The 18198-nt window shown below is 35.7% G+C and overlaps 2 protein-coding genes across 2 annotated transcripts in view; one reads left to right on the top strand and one right to left on the bottom strand.

Moving 5' to 3' along the window:
• Positions 1–9329, bottom strand: part of LOC141434277 (chymotrypsin-like elastase family member 2A) — a 43165-nt gene extending 33836 nt beyond the window's left edge. The window contains exon 1 of the mRNA XM_074096675.1: positions 9057–9329. Within this exon, the coding sequence (XP_073952776.1) occupies positions 9057–9153 (97 nt within the window). The 5' untranslated portion in view covers positions 9154–9329. The remainder of the gene's footprint in view (positions 1–9056) is intronic.
• Positions 9330–12915: 3586 nt separating this feature from the next.
• Positions 12916–18198, top strand: part of Cad87A (cadherin 87A) — a 48525-nt gene continuing 43242 nt past the window's right edge. Inside the window, exon 1 of the mRNA XM_074096659.1 lies at positions 12916–13231. The gene's annotated coding sequence lies outside the window, so the exon portion shown is untranslated. The remainder of the gene's footprint in view (positions 13232–18198) is intronic.

Here is an 18198-nt window from a genome sequence, read left to right as displayed (position 1 = left end):
TTGTAAATATAAAAATATGAAAATAATCATAACATATATTTACAATACCATACAATCACATAATGATGATCATCATTATACTATAATCATTATATTATAATCATTATAATTATCATAATAATATAATGATTATTTAAGGTTTAGGGGCTGTTTCACCATCCATTGATTAGCGTTAACCGACGGTTAAATGTGATGCCGTCTCCGTCTATTCGAACAAAACAAATAGAGACGGCATCACACCTAACCGCCAGTTAACACTAATCAATGGATGGTGAAATAGCCCCTTAGTGTTGAGAGGTTATAAATGTACGTTCAGATCAGTTGAACGACAAAGTCACACCTTGAAAGCATTCGAGAGTGCATCAATCAGACAAATATATTCTACCATCTCACTATCGCCGATATCACACAAAAACCCGGAATGATCAATAGACAAAGGTATACCTTTCCATTACTTTTTGCTCAGAATGAAATGATTGAGGCAAGAGGAGGGAAATGATGGATATGGCTATTAGTGCTGTAGAAACGTTTAGCTTCTAACAATCCATCGATATTGTACAATACGTATATCGAACAGTAATAAACTAGGGTTCTAATTACCACATTGATAACCTCAGACACCTCAACAGTCTTTTTTATTCTAAGAATTTATTGTATGGATTTTCTAGTACCTTAATAATTTTTAAAAATATTCGTGTGTTTTGCAGAGTCAGTGATTGTAACTACTTGATTTCTAATTCAACACTTAGGGGCTAAGCTGTTTCACCATCCATTGATTAGTGTTAACTGCCGGTTAAATGTGATGCCGTCTCTATTTGTTTTGTTCGAATAGACGGAGACGGCATCACATTTAACCGTCGGTTAACGCTAATCAATGGATGGTGAAACAGCCCCTTAGAGTTTGTACATGTCAGTTGCACTTCGCCGGTTTTAGAAGAAAATCAAACTGATAGATTTTTTTAAATGTAAACAATATCGGCTTTATCGCTTTAAAGCGATCTCTTTTAGGCAACCTTAACAATAGAAAAAGTAAGAAATAGGTCTTACCGGTGATGCAGATTAGAACAATAATAAAAATACATAAACACAGAACTCGTCACCATTTATATTTTATACGATTACACATTACAACAAATATAAATGGATAGACTCGGCAAGATATAAGTAAATAGACTAACTTTACTATGCCTATAACATTCATACACAATATGACAGAACAGTGTTCTCTAAGCATAGCATAGAGTCTATGCTATGCTTAGAATATATGCCATAGACTTAAAGGTAAGTAAGGATTTTGCGCCCAGAAGAAGAAAAGATTAAAGAGTATCTATGAATTCTTTGCATTTGAAAATATACAGCGTGGATTTTTGATAGTACCTCAAACTGAAACCAGACGAAGATTTAAGCGCTGTGAACCGATATCAAGACAAATTGTTAATTTAGAATTAATTACCAGAACGTAATTAATTTTTGAAATATTTTCGAGCAGCAATTTAATGCGTACAATAATTTGATACGAGAGAGTAGCGTTCTGTGACAGCTGTCACGTCAACAAGTGCGACGTTTTGAATAAAAACAAAGTAGTTTCACGTAGTGATACATTGCGTGCTAATTAATTTTGTAAGTAAAATAATAAGACTATCTTTTTTTACTAAAACATAATAAAATGAGATTATTAGGGCCTTCACTAACTACCCTTAAAGTTTAAGGTTGTATCAAAAATACACGCTGTATTATGCGCGCGCGCAAGAGAGATACCTGTTTTAAGCGACATACAAACTTGAAGGCAGGCAAACATTAAGTTAACAAGAATTTGTACACAACCGCGTAAGTCAATAGGTTATCGATATATTGAATTAGCAGACATCTCTATTAAACTACCACAGATAAAACATGAGAAACCGGCGGGAACGACATTGTCACTGCGTCGTGTAGTGCGAAGTATTGTCATTTGTTTAATGTTTATTTTTTAAACGTTTACACGCGTTTGCTATTGTTTACTTAGTATTAATTAAATGAGTTAATGTCATTGAGTACAAATTGATTGATTGAAAATACTTGGAATCTCGTTATATAATGTATATTTTGATTTTTCATCAAAATTATATCCACTTGAAGTTGTCTTGTATTGTATTTATATTAATAAGTTTAACATTCTAATGCTGGCTCCAAAAATCTTGCTTGTGGCGCTAGATCTAGCAGTGCATCTAAAATGTCAACAAAAACGGGATTTTAAACATTTTTTTGGTTAAACTTTTTTTTCGCCCTGGGCCCGCGTGGGAACTACGGCCCAAGCCCTCTCATTCTGAGAGGAGGCCTGTGCCCAGCAGTGGGACGTAAATAGGCTGAGATGATGATGATGATGAAACTTTTTTTCGAGTTCAGCCAGCCTTAAGAGCCAAAGACATTAGATCCTTGCTTTTTTAAATTATAGGAAATGGGAGCGTACAGTCGGGGAAAAATTTATTATGGACGGCTGGGAAGGGAAGTTCAGTCAGTGCTGGATTTTTACTGGCTAAAACTTAACTCCCTGAAGCTTACTACGGAGAGGTCAGGGTTGGAGGGGTTCCTTATCTAGCAGTGGCGAAGCATCCTTAAAACTCTATTCCCACCGGCTTGCCCAATATTTACAAAATAGAACAACAAGACATATACAGAATTTATGAAAGATGTAAGCGATCTTTGCTTTGGCTATACCACGGAAATATCTGACGCCACGCCACTGATCTACCGACAGAGTTTTGCTTCAGCCATTGGCTGGAAAGCCGGGAGACTAGCATACATCCTCTTGGAGGCTGTTTGGGGTAGCAATGTTATCAGTGGGCCTTTTCGAACTCGGATAACTGGAATTGATTCGGCCATTAACTCGAATCATAACTTGAGTTGTCTTAACTCGGATCAACTGGATCCGAAACAACTTGTTTAGAGTCGTGTTTAGAGAATCAATAGCTCGACTGAAAAGAACGACGAAAAAGACGCCGTGTTCCGGGCCGTTCCGGGACACCATGCCACAGTTGAATGCGACGTCGGGGACGGTGGCTCAACGGGGTCACGCCGTTTAGTCAACTAAGTAATTCGTTTAATCTGTCATCTCCCAGGATAACAGGATCAAAGGAATTTGGGCACAAATTTGTGCCTCTGGGAGAGGACAGGTTAAGGGTAAAGTTTAAGGTATTTATTGTATGGGCCAAGCTACCCTAAATAAATGAATTTATTATTATTATAACATCGCAACTGTGGTGTGCTTGGGTCAGTATTTTTTATTGATCCTCATTGATTCCTTGACCGACCCTCGCCCTTTTAGGTTAGAAGAAGTAGATTTCTCCGTGCAGTCATTCCATCATTACAATGAAGATGTCGCTTACAGCATAGTTTCAATTACTTTGGATTAAGCACGCGAAAGTGGTTCCAATCAGAGTCGCGGACCAGTGAGCTGGGAAGGTCACGTGCCCTGCGTTCAAAATAGTTAAATCTAATACGCATATTGATATTGTATTGTATAACTCTTTATCCTTATATTATAGATGCGAAAGTTTGTGAGTGATTCTGTCCATGATTGTTACTCCTTCACATTAAAGTGGCTGGACGGATTTCAATGATATTTAGTATGTACATTGTTGGACATCTGGTATAACACATTGGCTACTTTTATCAAAGACTGGTAACTTTTTGGCCACCTTGATCCGCTGTGTTTGCGGATGGATTTTGCATCCCTATGTATCTTATACCTCATTTATCATGGGGAGTGCTTAGGGGAGTTGTGCGATCTATTGCCTGGTGCCAAGTTTCTCCGTCGCACCACTCATAATCGACTTTATTTTAACCCTCACCACCTCAATAGGCAGACTATTACAGTTCGTTTCTTGCAGATTTTTTTGCCACGCTCGCTAAAAATATGGAATCACCTTGCAACGCCTGTATTTCCGGACCGGTACAACTTGGGGAACTTCAAAAACGGGTTTACTTATTTCTCAAAGGGCTGGAAACGCATCCGTAACTCAGCTTATGTATTTGGCGCTGATTGCTTTCCCCTTTGAGATACTAGTAGGCTTGTTTTTTAAAGTTCCCTAGGTCGTACCGCTCCGGGAATGCTGTCCTAGGAAGGTTCCATAGTTTTTATTGGAAAACCTACAACACGACTTTTGTAGCAGAGAAGCAAGTTAAGGAATGTGTAGTTTCAGAAAACATCTGTTCTATGATATGATAACCAGTCGCCTTGTGACAAAAGATTCGCTAGATGCTCAGGCGCCGACGCTTCTAACGTTAATCGTGTTAAGAGTTGCAGCGTTAATAACTTTTACTACCAAAACTGCAGCTAACTCCAAATAAAAATCAAAGACGAGCTAACTGAAGCGGCAATTTCGCAGAGTAGTCTATTATAGAAAGGGAGTTGCACTTAATTAATGTCAAAAACTTATTTGAGGAAACGTGCACAAACCCGCAAAGCAACTATGTGTGTCTAGTTCCCAATCCGCACTGAGTCCGCATGGGAACTACGGCCCAAGCTCTCTCATTCTAAAATGCCTGTGCTTAGAAGTGAGCCGTATATAGGCTGGGATGATAATAATGAACATCATTGTACGGTTATTTAATTTCCCTTCAGATATGCAGAAGAAGAAGGAAAGGATGAAGGATAGTTGTTATAGCAATAAACAAATTCTTTGCAGATGGAGTCGCGGGCAACAGCTAGTCTAAATATGAACGTCAAATTCGAAGCAAGCTCTCGTTCTAACATATTTACTTGGTTCTATAATCACGTTACCAATTCCGCTTTTTTGGACGTTTTTGCTTTCAACCGCCATTTTGTAATTTCCGTAACAGCTCGACATAATGTTGACATTAAATGTTTTAGTATTCTGTCTTTATTTTAACATTACCGGTCGTAATATAGGTATTACCGACTGTTACATAATTTAGTGACGTTGCGTAAACGGCGAATACCGATTGGGCATGTTTTTCAATTAGTTTTTAATGCCATTGACATGTTTGAGTGCGATAAGTATTAAATAGTAGATTGTTCAACGAGGGACTAAAACAAGCCATAATGACACGAGATGTTTAGCTACCCGAGCAGAACGAGGGTGGCTATAGTTCGAGTGGCATTATGGTTATTTAGTCTCGCGTTAAACACTCTACTTTTCACTTTGTATGCGAGGAAAAAAAACGATGTTTTGTTCAAAATTATAATATTACTTTTTAAAAACCTACGCTGGCTAATGGACAGGACATCTGCATCTGCATAAAATACGAGTATACCTAAACTTGGAATATTCCGTACAAAATACGAAATCCTTAGAAAAATATTACTTAATTTTTTCGTAATGGCTACGGAACCCTATTTCGGGCGTGTCCGACACGCTCTTGGCCGGTTTTTTTTAAATATTTTTGCACAGTAAGTTGTCATTTTGAGGTTATTTCCACGCCTAAAAATCCTCCATTAAAAAAAACCGTGTTGGCTGTTTAGAGGTTTCCAACGTAAATTAAAAAAAATACTTTAATCCTAGAGCTTTAGTTCCGATATGCAGAGACTAAAGTAACATTTTAAGAGCATGAGAAGTGAAAAAATAATTTTATAACGTCGGTTAAAGAAAATAATGTTTGTTTTTAAATTAATGAAGATAAGCATCATTGAGAGTAGTGTCGATTGGATGGTTATCTCATGGAGAAATTAACATACTTATAGCATCGAAATCGTATCAGTAATTCCTTTGATTCAATTTACAATAAACTGTTAATTTTTATTACTTTGACATATCAAAAGCACTTAAAGAACTTCGTTAAAAAGTTAATGAAAGGAATACTTTTATTTAAACGTTACGTGTAAAAGTAAATATCATGATTTTTGTGGGTCGAAAAACGTTGAAGTGGCTACGTATTTTGTGTACGAAGGGATAAGACTTTATCCACTTGTAAGATGAGCTTTGCCTATACATATTTCACAATATCTAAGTTTCACAAGCATTTACACAATTGTAAGGTATATTTTGAAGTAACCTCATACTCTCTCTTTCCAGGTTTCTATCTTTTGCAAGGTGGTAGGACCTTGTGCAAGGTCCGCCCGGATTGCTACCACCATCTTGCTCGCTAATCCTGCCGTGAAGCCGCAGTGCTTGCACTGTTGTGTTTCGGCGTGGAGAGTAAGACAGCCGGTGAAATTACTGGCACTTGAGGTATCCCATCTTAGACCTCTAGGTTGGCAACGTTTGTTTGCAATGTTTATGGGCGGTGGTGATCTCTTACCATCAGGAGACCCACTTGCTCGTTTGCTATCCAGTCGAATAAAAAAAAAACTCATGCGCTTATTTCCATTACATTTAAAAAGATATTCCACCTTGTTCTATTATTATATAATGTACATACAATAGCCATGTTAGCTTAGCCGACAGTATGAAGGCAATTGGATATTTTGCCGGGTAAAATAAAACTAACCAAACCAAAGAAAAGTTGGTAAACCCCCGATTTTGTCACTTCAAAGTTCAATATCTCAAAAGCAGCTAAACCGATTTTGATAAAACATGTCTAAGAGCCATTGTTAGAAAACCTGCTTTCAAATAAAAAAACGCATTCAAATCGGCCCACCTGTTTAAGAGCTACGGTGCCACAGACAGACACACATAGCGCTCAAACTTATAACACCCCGCTTTTTGCGTCGGGGGTTAAAACCATATTATGTTTAATCCGTCTATAGATTATCAAAAAATATAGGACACGATTTTTTTTTCATTCAAACAAAAAAAATTACATAGATGAAGCGCATTAAAGTTTGGAGATGGGGGTCCTTAACGATACGCCGTGCTGAAAATTGCCGCACAGCGTGACGTTAGGTGGAACTTTAACTGATTCGATAACACCAATTTTGTCTAATTTCAACTTTAGACGGTTTAGGAAATAGTTAAATACTGAATTGTCTATACTGGGATATTTAAAACGACTAATCCATCCACTATTTAATTTGCCTACCTTACCCCTATTGCTTACCTTAGAAAAATGTCTATGTATATACTTGTGTTTTCTGTACTGCTTACTGTGTTGGTGTGTAATGAAGAGTTATTGTATTGTATTGTCTTGATTGTATTGTATTATTCCGGAACTATGTCCGCACGAGGACTAGAAGCCTAGAAAGCCTAAGCGCTGTTATTCTGAGGCTCACGCCTCCTCCGGTGCCGATAATATTGGCATATCATCTTGGCAGATCATACACAGTATATTATACTGTGTATGAAAATTAAAAAAAAAACTGTTTAGTTCTACAATGTATCACAACTCGACCTATGTCAATCCCACTGCAGGGCAATACCCTCCTCTTAGAATAAGATACCTTGGGTTTTATTGGACTTTATTTTCGCCTTGAGTCCTGAAAATATTCCATATCGAATTTAAGAGCGTGCAAACGAAAAATAGCCCATTCAGTGGTTTTGAGGTTTTTCAAATACCTTATTAATGACTAAATGCTTACGTTTTTTAAGGAAAAACTAATGTGACGTATAGACAAACTGTTACTCTGATGCATACCGTGATTTCAATTTATTTCCATCAGCGGTTTTTTTTTACCAAATCATTTTGTTGGTAGGGTTTACAAAAATACGCGTCAGAGCTGTCTTTAATGCGAAATATTTCCATTATAACCCAGCACAAAGAGTGTAACTTTAGTATTCCTGTCTATATATGTACCATTTGTATTTTTGCTTAAATAGAGTGCCTTCGTATGTATAGTCGACCAAGAAAGGCTTTATCAATTTCAATGACAGTTCCCACTTCAGCAGGGCTACTCCGAAACTCGAAACTCGAAGTTCGTGTCGTGCTGTCCCTCTCGCTAAGTGTCAGAGGGACCGCACGACACGAACTTCGAGTTTCGGAGTAGCCCAGCAGAAATAAAACAACAAGGCTGATTGTCATGTTGACTTGTCAGTGAAAATAGGCATTGACGTTTTAAGCGCTACAAATGACTTTAAATCCTAGAGTGGCAAAGGAATTTCTTGGTCGACTATACCTTATAGGAATTCCGCATTCTGTACACATAAAAAAGAGTAACTTTACTCGTAGATTAAACTTGTACCTACACTGTACTGTTACCGACATTCACAGATCAAAATAAAATAAATCATACCGTTGCGAAATTGATTCAATTAGAAACTTCGAATTTCGTAATGGCAAACTGGCGATACTGTCAATTCGCACGATTACTTGCAAATTATGGCACTTGGGCAAGTGCCCAGTGGTTTCTAGTTATTATGTATTGTCTGGGGAAAACCCCGTATTTTGTTTACTATCGATATTGGAAATAAATGGATGAAAGTTAAGGTGTTAAAAGTGGAAGGGAAAATAAGGGGAGGTTCCGATTTGTCGAGTTGATGTGTTTCTTTTGTGAATGAGTAATTTTTTACGAAGTACCTAGTCCAAATTTTAATGATTTCCTCGTATTAATAGATGAGATATAAGCCAATCTTGATCTTATTTAAATATATACAAACTGCATATCCGCTCGCATACTTATTGAAAGTCCAAATGTAATGTTTTTCAGAATGATCGTTTGTCATAACTCTTTTTTCTTTGAATCCAATGATTGTTTAGAATTCTTATAAAATAAACCTAACCTAACCTATAGTTCTCTATAGGATGACCATTTAAAATTTTCAGAAATAATTAAGGTTTCAGTGGAAAAAAAATTATGACAAACGATGATTCGGACAAAAATTACGGTATGACTAGCGAAGAGTATGCGAACTATCGCCTATTGCGAGGCCGGCAACGCACCCGCAGTCCTAATAACGCTGTAGGTGTCCATGGGCGGCGGCGATCACTTACCATCAGGTGACCCACCTGCTCGATTGCCAGCTGTTCGATAAAAAAACTTTGGCGCTCCTTAAAAAAATACATAGTTACACCGAAGAACATTTACCAAATTGAAGAATATTTAGGTATGTTTGATGCTTTTTTTTTTGTTTGTCAGAGTTGTTATTTGTCAGGTAAATTAACATTTCACCGCAATATGACAAAAAATAAATTCAGTGAAATTGTACCTGTTTTAATAATAATTCGAAATAAAAAAAACTCACCTCTAGGGCTGTAAGCTTCGCTGAAGTCCAAGACATTTCCTATAATTAAAAAAAATAAAACACTCCTCCCTACACTGGCACTAGAGGGCAGCACCATTTTCACAAAACACTGCACAACACAAAATTAAAACACTAAGTTTTCATTCCAAAAAAGTTTATCTACATGACAATTTCTTAATTCAAAGTGGAAACATTTCATTTGACGTTTATGTTTTTTTAATTGTTTTTTTTTTGTGCCAGGAAGCGTGCTCAGGTGACGCTGGCCGAAATAGAAATGGCATGAAAAAAGCGGCGGTGCCAAGTTGTTGTTATTGACTAACGATATGTTTTTACTTTTTTTCCGTAGCGCCCGGCATCCCCACTGGGAAAATGTTGCTGCGGTGGGGTCGTCAACAGTTTTGTTAAGGGATTAAATTAGACTACGACTTCGCATTTGAAATCAGGAATTTAATTAAATTAAGGAAAATTTAGTTAAGTTATAAGGTTACTGATAGTTCAAATATGTATTTAAATATATAGGTCATTAATGGTTAAAATATGGTAGATTTTTTGACATTTGTAAATGCTTGTTAGAACCTAAATTGAATAAAAAATTATGACTTTGACTTTATTAGTACAATTGTTTGTTATTATAGCGATTAAAGATTTATGCTGAACTTTTCATAGTTCTTTTTACAATTACTAATTCTCATTTTATGGCTCCAAACACAAAGCGTGCCAATGGGTATATTAAGGCTCTGTTAGCTGTCCGTCCGTCCATCTTTTGATATAAGATTGTTGTTAATCGTAAAACGTCAAACAATAAAAAAAAGTTAAACACAAAAGGGTACTCTTACAATACCTTGTTTTATCCTTACTAATATTATTAATGCAAAAGTGAGACATTTTTACACTTTCACGCTTAAAGCACTCAATCAAACGATCGTAATGAAAATTGGTACGGAGATAGTTTGAGACGTTTAGAAGGCACAGGGCAGTTTTATCTCGGTAAATTACGTAGTTCTCGAGGGCGCGTGATCGACGAATTTTTCCAGACGCAGATTTCTTGGGAAAATAGTTTTTTTTTTACATATAACTGACTGTGTTTGACCCCTATCTCACCTGATATTAAGTGCAGATGAGGCCAAATGTCGTATCACTGGTTCAGTAACAGTCTATTCACTCTAGCCACAGGGCGGCCACGCCGTTCAAAAGACGCGTTCTTGAATCTACATAGGCACGGCGACGTTTGTACACGCGTCAATGTGTGCGTAAGCTGCACAGGGCTGACTATTGTACTATAAGTGCTACCAATGACATTTAAAGGTACTCATATGTAGGTATGGCTTAGATATGTGCAAATAAATGTAATCGTTAATCTTACCTATTTTGAGGGTATTCTGGCAAAACAGAATAAGTTCAATTTTTTTTAAAGTTACATACATACGCATACTCAATGTTAAAACCGTATAGAAATAAATATTGTGCACTTATCCGGTTCTGCCAGACTATCGTCGATTTATTTAAACCTACTTAAAATGTGATTTTCAAAATTAAATAAAAAATCATCATTATCATCCAGAAGAAATATTAAAATAATACCATTTGTATTCTATTGCAACGGTTGCCAATCCCTGCGCTATAGAGAGTGAAATGAAGGCTTGCGGCGCGTGCGCGAGCGCAGTCGCCGAGCGACACTGTCTCTGCGTACACCGTTTATTGGTGTAGTTGTTACACCTTGACAAGTTCGTATGTAATCCTCGGTAGAACTCTGTTGCAGTCCGTATTTGCTGCACTTATCAAAAACAATCTTGATAAGGGCAGTAGAGGCTTTCTGCAAAAGGGTTCTACTAAATTATCACATAGGAACTATTCAAGATAATTGTTGTTGAGTTTTTTATTAATAATAATATCGTTTTATATTAATTCGAAATATCTCGGCAGGTAATAATTTTAAATACAGCATGTATACAGCTTGTAATGTTAATTGGTTTAATCTGCAAACAACGTAAAATTGCGTCTAATCTTTTTTAACTTTACGTATTTAGTCTTAATAATCGAAAATGCTACCTATTAAATTTAAAGATTAGAACAGCAATCAACAGCCTAGCCAATAAAATATTACTTACCTTTCATAGTAAAAAAATCATCATCAAACAGCTAAGCCAATTTACAGTGGAGCTAAAGTCGAAGAAACTGATTTTTTAACCCCTGACGCAAAAAGAGGGGTGTTTTAAGTTTGACCGCTATGTGTGTCTGTCTGTCTGTATGTGTGTCTGTCTGTGGAACCGTAGCTCTTAAACAGGTGGACCGATTATAATGCGGTTTTTTTATTTGAAATCACGTTTTCTAGCGATGGTTCTTAGACATGTTTAGCCGTTTTTGAGATAATTGGACTTTTAAAACAGATTTTAATTTGGAATGAATTTTAAAACATTCTTGTATAAGTACTACAATAGAGCAATATCTCATTGCAAGATGTAACCTTTTCATAGCAAATTTGGTGTTGACATTACTTTCATTTGTTAAGGAAGTCATTGTGAAATTAATTGTGAAAAGGTTTTAACCTGAGGCCGTATTAAATTAAATTAAAAATATTTATTTTCGATAACAATTTGTACATAACATTGTATAATGGCTGGAGCCTTCTTTTAAGCTTGATAAAGCCTGTGTTAGGAGGCACCGCTCCTCCATAGTTATAAATATCCATAGTTATAGTCTGTGTGAGGTGTGTGGTGTTATTTTAAAATTTCTTCCACTTCCACTGAACGTAGATATAGTTAGTGTTTAGTATTGTAACTAAGGGACCCCATACATCCCTGTATTTTTATATTATTATTTTTTCTTTAATTGTATATAATTATAGTTTTTAAGTATTTCATTTGTAATTATATTATTATGAAAAAATGACTTTCTGCCAAGTTTCTTGCGGCGCATTCTTCTTGGCAATGATGGTCTTTCCGAAAGCGCTGGTAGTTTAAAAAATGACGTGTAAAAGTGCCCATTGCGGCCTATTTACTGAATAAATCATTTGAATTTTTTGAATTTGAATTTATATTGCCTAACGTTTCTGTCGCTCGCGATCGCAATCAAATGACAGATTTCTTTCTCTGGTTCACGACTTGTCTTCCTCGATTGTGCATTAAAAAAAGTTTAATTATTACTGCTACGTCTTTGTGACACCTAAGAATGTCACAATGGTAAATTCATTCTCTCCTTGGCCACACAAAACAATGCTTTTTATATCACATAGGCTCACGGCATAGGCCCATCACGGACACACAAAACCGAGCACAGTTCCGTTGCCAAACAAAACGATGGTTGTTATTACGAAATTTGACGACGTTCGTTTTGTCTGTACACATACAAGATAAATGTGTCGCACACATGCAGCTGTGCTGCACGATTAGCGAAGAAAGCATGGTAAATATAAGCATTGCAATTAATTGACATGGACCGCCATAAAGTAACGTGTCAATCACTTAGTTATTTAATCGCTGACAGTGGGTCAATTGGACAGATGGAGACGGGGTGATACAAACTGGTTGTGTTTATCACCATTTTGACTATGGCGCCCTAACAACAGCTTTAGCGCCATCTAGTCAAACAAAATGGTACAACAACGTGAGTCAACATCAATCATGATAACCACGCCATCTATAAAATTCAATCGGCACTAATAAAGAAAGTCAATGAAAGAACGCGTAGAAGCTCTTACGTTTCACCTGCAACCAATAGATGTCGTTGCTAGCACGAATTAGGTTAAACTGCATACGGTATCGTTATCTATCCCTCTCGCTCTCCACGTTAACTATAACCAATGAAAGGGACAAAAACTCCGTGTCAATGTATCGTAACGTAAACATTTCTGTTAGTCGCGAACAGAATTCCACGGTGGCGGGTATAGTCCCACAGACTGACGGGTTTAAACTAAGTTAACACGCATCTAATACAAAATATAAGTTACAAGTGGACTTAAAACGTGTTTTAAGCTGAGAAATTATGTTATGTGTCGAGTTGAGTTGGTTAATTAGTTGTTTTAAGTGATGCTGTAGGTTTTGCGGCTAACGGTATTGTTGATGGTGAACTTTGTCTGGATTTTGAGACACACCTAGTCTTTTCAAGTCTTTTTGTGTGGACACAAAAGGAACAGGATGCGAACAGCACGTGTCCGAATTGAATCGTTAGCCTGACTGGTAAGTTACATTACTTCGAAAGTATATTTGCTATATAATTATAATATAACATGTTTTTTTGACAGCTAGTTTAATTAAGACATTAAGACGCGTTGAATACGTCAAAGTTGTTTGACCTTTCATTAAATTACTTAAGGTTACATTCCAATAAAAAAAACTGCCGGAGATTTAGAAGAATCACTTGCAAAAATTATCGCTAACTACCGTTTAACTAGTCATGTAACTGCGCCAACTTTTTGCAACACATGTCTGGTAGCTCAATTTGATGTCTAGTGTTAGAGTGTTATAATGTATAGCCTGCGCAAGCGCATGGTTTGCCATTTAGTGCGACGTCGGTTAACAAACGGCCTTGCCGCAAAGGTCCGTATTGCCATTCTCCGATGGTTTGTCACGCACGTATTCTGGCTACAGATGTCAAAAGAAGTAATTGGGTCTTTTCCTCCATATTTAGGCTGTTCATTATTTTTTAAGTACCTAACTGAGATAAATTAAGTTACAGTAATTTACTCTTCCAGTAAGAAATTCATCGTAATTTGAAGTGTACTTTATAAAATACAAACAATTGCTGATTGTACTATTTAAAGTACACGTTGTTTACGGAATAAAGAACTTTAATGAGTTGAAGTAAATTCCAAAAATCAAGGCTTAATAATCGTGAATTCACAACGAGAATTCTCAAAAATCATTTATATCGTTTTGGTTTACTTTGTATGAAGAACACCCGTGCAAAATTCTATGTTTCTAAAGTTACCTATGCCTTAGTTGACAGATTTAACTGTATGCATAAAAACACCAAAATCCATTTAACTGGTAACAAAATTAGATGTTACAATTTTTTTGATTTTTTTTAAATAAATGAAAAAAAGGCTTTATGAATAATGAGTATGAGGAATGACCCTCACGTCGAAAACGCAGACATCGTGAATTCGTGACTCATTTTTTGAATATAGTATTTCTCATGACTAAAACACTGGTAAATTGTTAATTTGTCTGTTAATTCGCTGGTGGCTTTAGACTGGTTTTTCATAGTTCAGGGGTTATTTTTAATTCTGTACATACTATTTTTAATTCTTATTGCCATTAAAAGATTTTTTTTTATTGTTGAAATTTTTAATTGTACTCGTAATAAATCGTGTTTAACCTTCAATGCCGTATTGAAGCACCGAAGACGTAATATTTTTTTATTGTGGTGACCATATATAAGTTTTATAAGTTTTTCTTAAAGCGAACTTATGGCAACACAAAAATACTTCTTATTACATACAGTGCGAAAGTTTTTAAATTCCTGCATGATACTAATATAGTGAATCAAATGATATTAAATAGCTCTTTTAGTTCTGTACAGACGGAAGAGTAGACAGACAGACAGATAATGGAGGAACAGAATCTCTTGTGTTGTTTAGATGTAATTTTTAATTAAAAATCGAGTTTTAGAAATGACAATACTGGGGGTTTTTCAACCTTTCTAAGTTAATTAAGTTAAGATATTTCGAGATGACCCTTACTAATTTTATTTTATTCCTAAATCATATGTACGTGATATCTCCTTAATTACATACCTATGTAGTCATGAAGGGTAACTTAAGATTGGTTTTTTGGAATCTTTTTGTATTTTTTATTTCAATTCCAAATTTTTACTTTTACGGTCATCCGTAAACCGAAATTGAAAATTTCAATTTCAAAATTTCAATTTCGGTTTTACGGGATGACCGTAAAAGTAAAAATTGGAATTGAAATAAAAAATACAAAAAGATTCCAAAAACCAATCTTAATTTGATTGCTTAGAAACGATATCTCTTGTCCGGGTGAGCGGTTAGTTCCAAAGGAATGCCGAAAAAGTTTGAGGGCTTACGGCATAGATGTCGCTAGCGTCGCTGCTTAAGTGACTAAGTAAGAAACACAAGCAGAGATATGAGGTGCATAGGGAAATTCGTGTCGGTACCGTTGACCATCAGTGGTGTAGCGGTATAGCACGCGGTACGGATTACCGAGGACCTGGGTTCGATTCCCAGTGATGGTCTTATTTTTCTGTTTTTTCTGTGCATCTATATTTCAGTTTGTATTTTCAATGAAGGGTAACCCTTTCCACGCCATGTTAAATGTTGCCTGATTTCACAGCCTACTAAGTAACTCACTTAATTTGGAAACAAAAGTGTGTTAAGGTCCATTATCACTTAATTGGTGTGAGTAATTCGTAATAGCTTAGACAATTTGCATTTATTTCAAATTAAACAATTGCATAAAACATTAAGTTGGTTGGTGTTTTGGCAACAAAAACCACGTCGTTTCATCTCTTGGACTTTGTCTAACAATCTAACGGCAGGTATCCGTGATAAAATTGATAAAGGATTTATTTTATCGCATGAAAAAAAATATCTTAAAAATAAAGGATAGTTAAATTCGAATTAAATAAGTTTTTTTCTAAAAAAAAACTAATACAATGTTCTTTGATGACTGTACATTTTGTTGAAGGTAATTTCATTCATTCAAATTACATAATGTAAACCAAATCCAAAATTAACTGGCAAGATTTCAAACAAACAAATAAATATAAAAGGTGAAATTAAATGTTGTTGCTTAAATTTGTTTTATATTTTAATAAATTACAGTAATTAGCAAATAAACTCCTTATGAATCACAACCTCTGCAACAATCCAATTTTGAGCAAACTTTGTAACAAAATAGCCCAAAAAATAAACATAATGGTTAATGGTTTTCCAAACACAGAAGCATTTCTATGCCATTTATTATGCTGTGATCATTACTTCTGCCTCAAGCACATTTGTCAAATACGCAAAACCAACATAATTCATTGATAAATAATAAAATGCGGATCAGCTGCACTCTCAAAACACACATAAGTCAGTTAACGTTGCATAAGTCAAGTGAGCCAAGCTACGCCGGTCCGACGGCTCGCAAACTGGTTACATATACATATAAGTACCATTATGGAAATATCAATCGCCAATTATTCTAAGGCCGTGAAGAATTTTGTACTAGAAATTATACCTCCTTTGAAGCCACAGCATATTGGTAAAATAAAACTAAGTAAGTAGTAGGGAAATTAAGGTTTATTTAAATTAACGATATATAATGACAGTTAAATAAAATGTAATCAACGACCAACACTTAAAACAAACTTAATACAAAGTAATGGTTGTCTGGAATCGAACCCTGAATCGAAGTGTTTATATTATAAGTTTTTTGTACTGATTTGTGGTGTGCAATAAAGAATATTTGTATTTGTAATACGTCGTCAAGTTTTTCTGTAAAAGGCATCAACCCCAAGACACAGGCCGCGTAGGTACCTTTCTGAATTGCTAGTTTTCATCATTTTAATGTAGTCCTCCACATTGATTTCACGACGAAGGGACCGACCCAGACCAAAACGTAAAATTAATTCTAAATAAAATACAAATACTACTAAAATACAAGTGCGTGCGTGCGTGCATGCGTGTATGTGCGTATGTGTATTTTTAAATTTCCATATTTTTGATACTATTAGTAATTTTTAATGAGGTTTAATGTAATACGTGATTTGTTATAATGGATTAAATAATGATTATATTCTAAAATTAAATTAAGTTTAAGTATTAACTACTTACTGCAACTTATTTTCTAGATGATTAATAATTTATTTATCTTAAACTTCCCTAAAAGATGCACTAAGCGGTCTCCAGTTTCGTAGTTCAAAAAATGGCGACCAAAACTCAAGCAGTGTAAAACAACCATGGGCTAAAAAGTATGTACACAGATATTACCTACAACTAGTACCTATTTCCTCGACGTAATCAAGAAACTAGTTTCCTTGATGGGATAGGAACGCTGTTATGTAGTCAAGGAAGGACTGGATGCTTGATTGATAAGAAGAGCATTCACTTTTTCTCATGAAATTACTGTGTCGCATAATCTTAGTATTAGTACATACCTATAGAGAAACCATTAGCTTGGCAAAGGGTGTATGAAAAGTTTTAGGAGGTACCTACGCCACAAAGGCTACTCATAGAACTCAACCTAGATCAAATAATACCATGCTAAGTCTGATTGTAGAAGAAAATAAAGGCTATATTTAATCTTATGCGACACAGTATGAATGTATATATTGTGATACTAGCTTTTGCCCGCGACTTCACCGGGAATTCGGTTATTCCGCGCTGTTTTCTCGGGAACTGTGCATTTTTCCGGGATTAAAAATAGCCTATGTCACTCTCTGGCCCATAAACTATCACTATGCCAAAAATCACGTCGATCCGCCGCTCTGTTTCGATGTGAAAGACGGACAAATATCTCAGCATCAACAGCAACAATGAACTCAGCATATATGGGGGATAGTTCCATACACTTTGACACTAATTAACCCTGACTTAGCACTTAACTCGGAGTTATATTATAGTTATAGTACTTATAGTATATGCTCCGTGCTAGTCCACCTAAGAAACCTCAGTAATGATTGCCCTATACGAATAATAATTCTGAGAATTTTTGTTTTTTTTTATTTTTATAAACGTTCTTATACGTTTTTATTTTATAAGAATGCAGTGTCGATACGGTTAGCCTTGAGTTGAGTGCATGCGTTATGAAAGATAACCTGCTCACTGCTCTTTATTCATTTTAATCACGTTTAAAAATGCGTCACAGTGCATATCCGCGAGACAGGGCAAAAGCTAGTAGTGCATATAATTATGCTGAGTGAGGCCCACATTTGGTGGTAATTTTTTATTCCTTCCCTGTTAATGTACTTTTATATGGATCGAATATGTGTAAATAATATTAACGTTTCTCTCCCATAATAATTCTTCTTAACCCTAGATCGCTTAAACAGCCTTAACTGAATAACCATAAGTGCTCGTAGGAATAACCATAAAGTCGACTTGTTATTGTATACTAACCAGCTTTTACTCGTGCAATGGCATAGAAGCTTAAGATACGAGGAAACAATCCTTGTTTTGAACCAAAGAAGTGTAAAA

This window comes from Choristoneura fumiferana, chromosome 13 (assembly GCF_025370935.1).
Source record: "Choristoneura fumiferana chromosome 13, NRCan_CFum_1, whole genome shotgun sequence".
Lineage (NCBI taxonomy): Eukaryota > Metazoa > Arthropoda > Insecta > Lepidoptera > Tortricidae > Choristoneura > Choristoneura fumiferana.
Note: the sequence above shows the minus strand (reverse complement) of the source record. Positions and strands in the feature narration are given on the sequence as shown.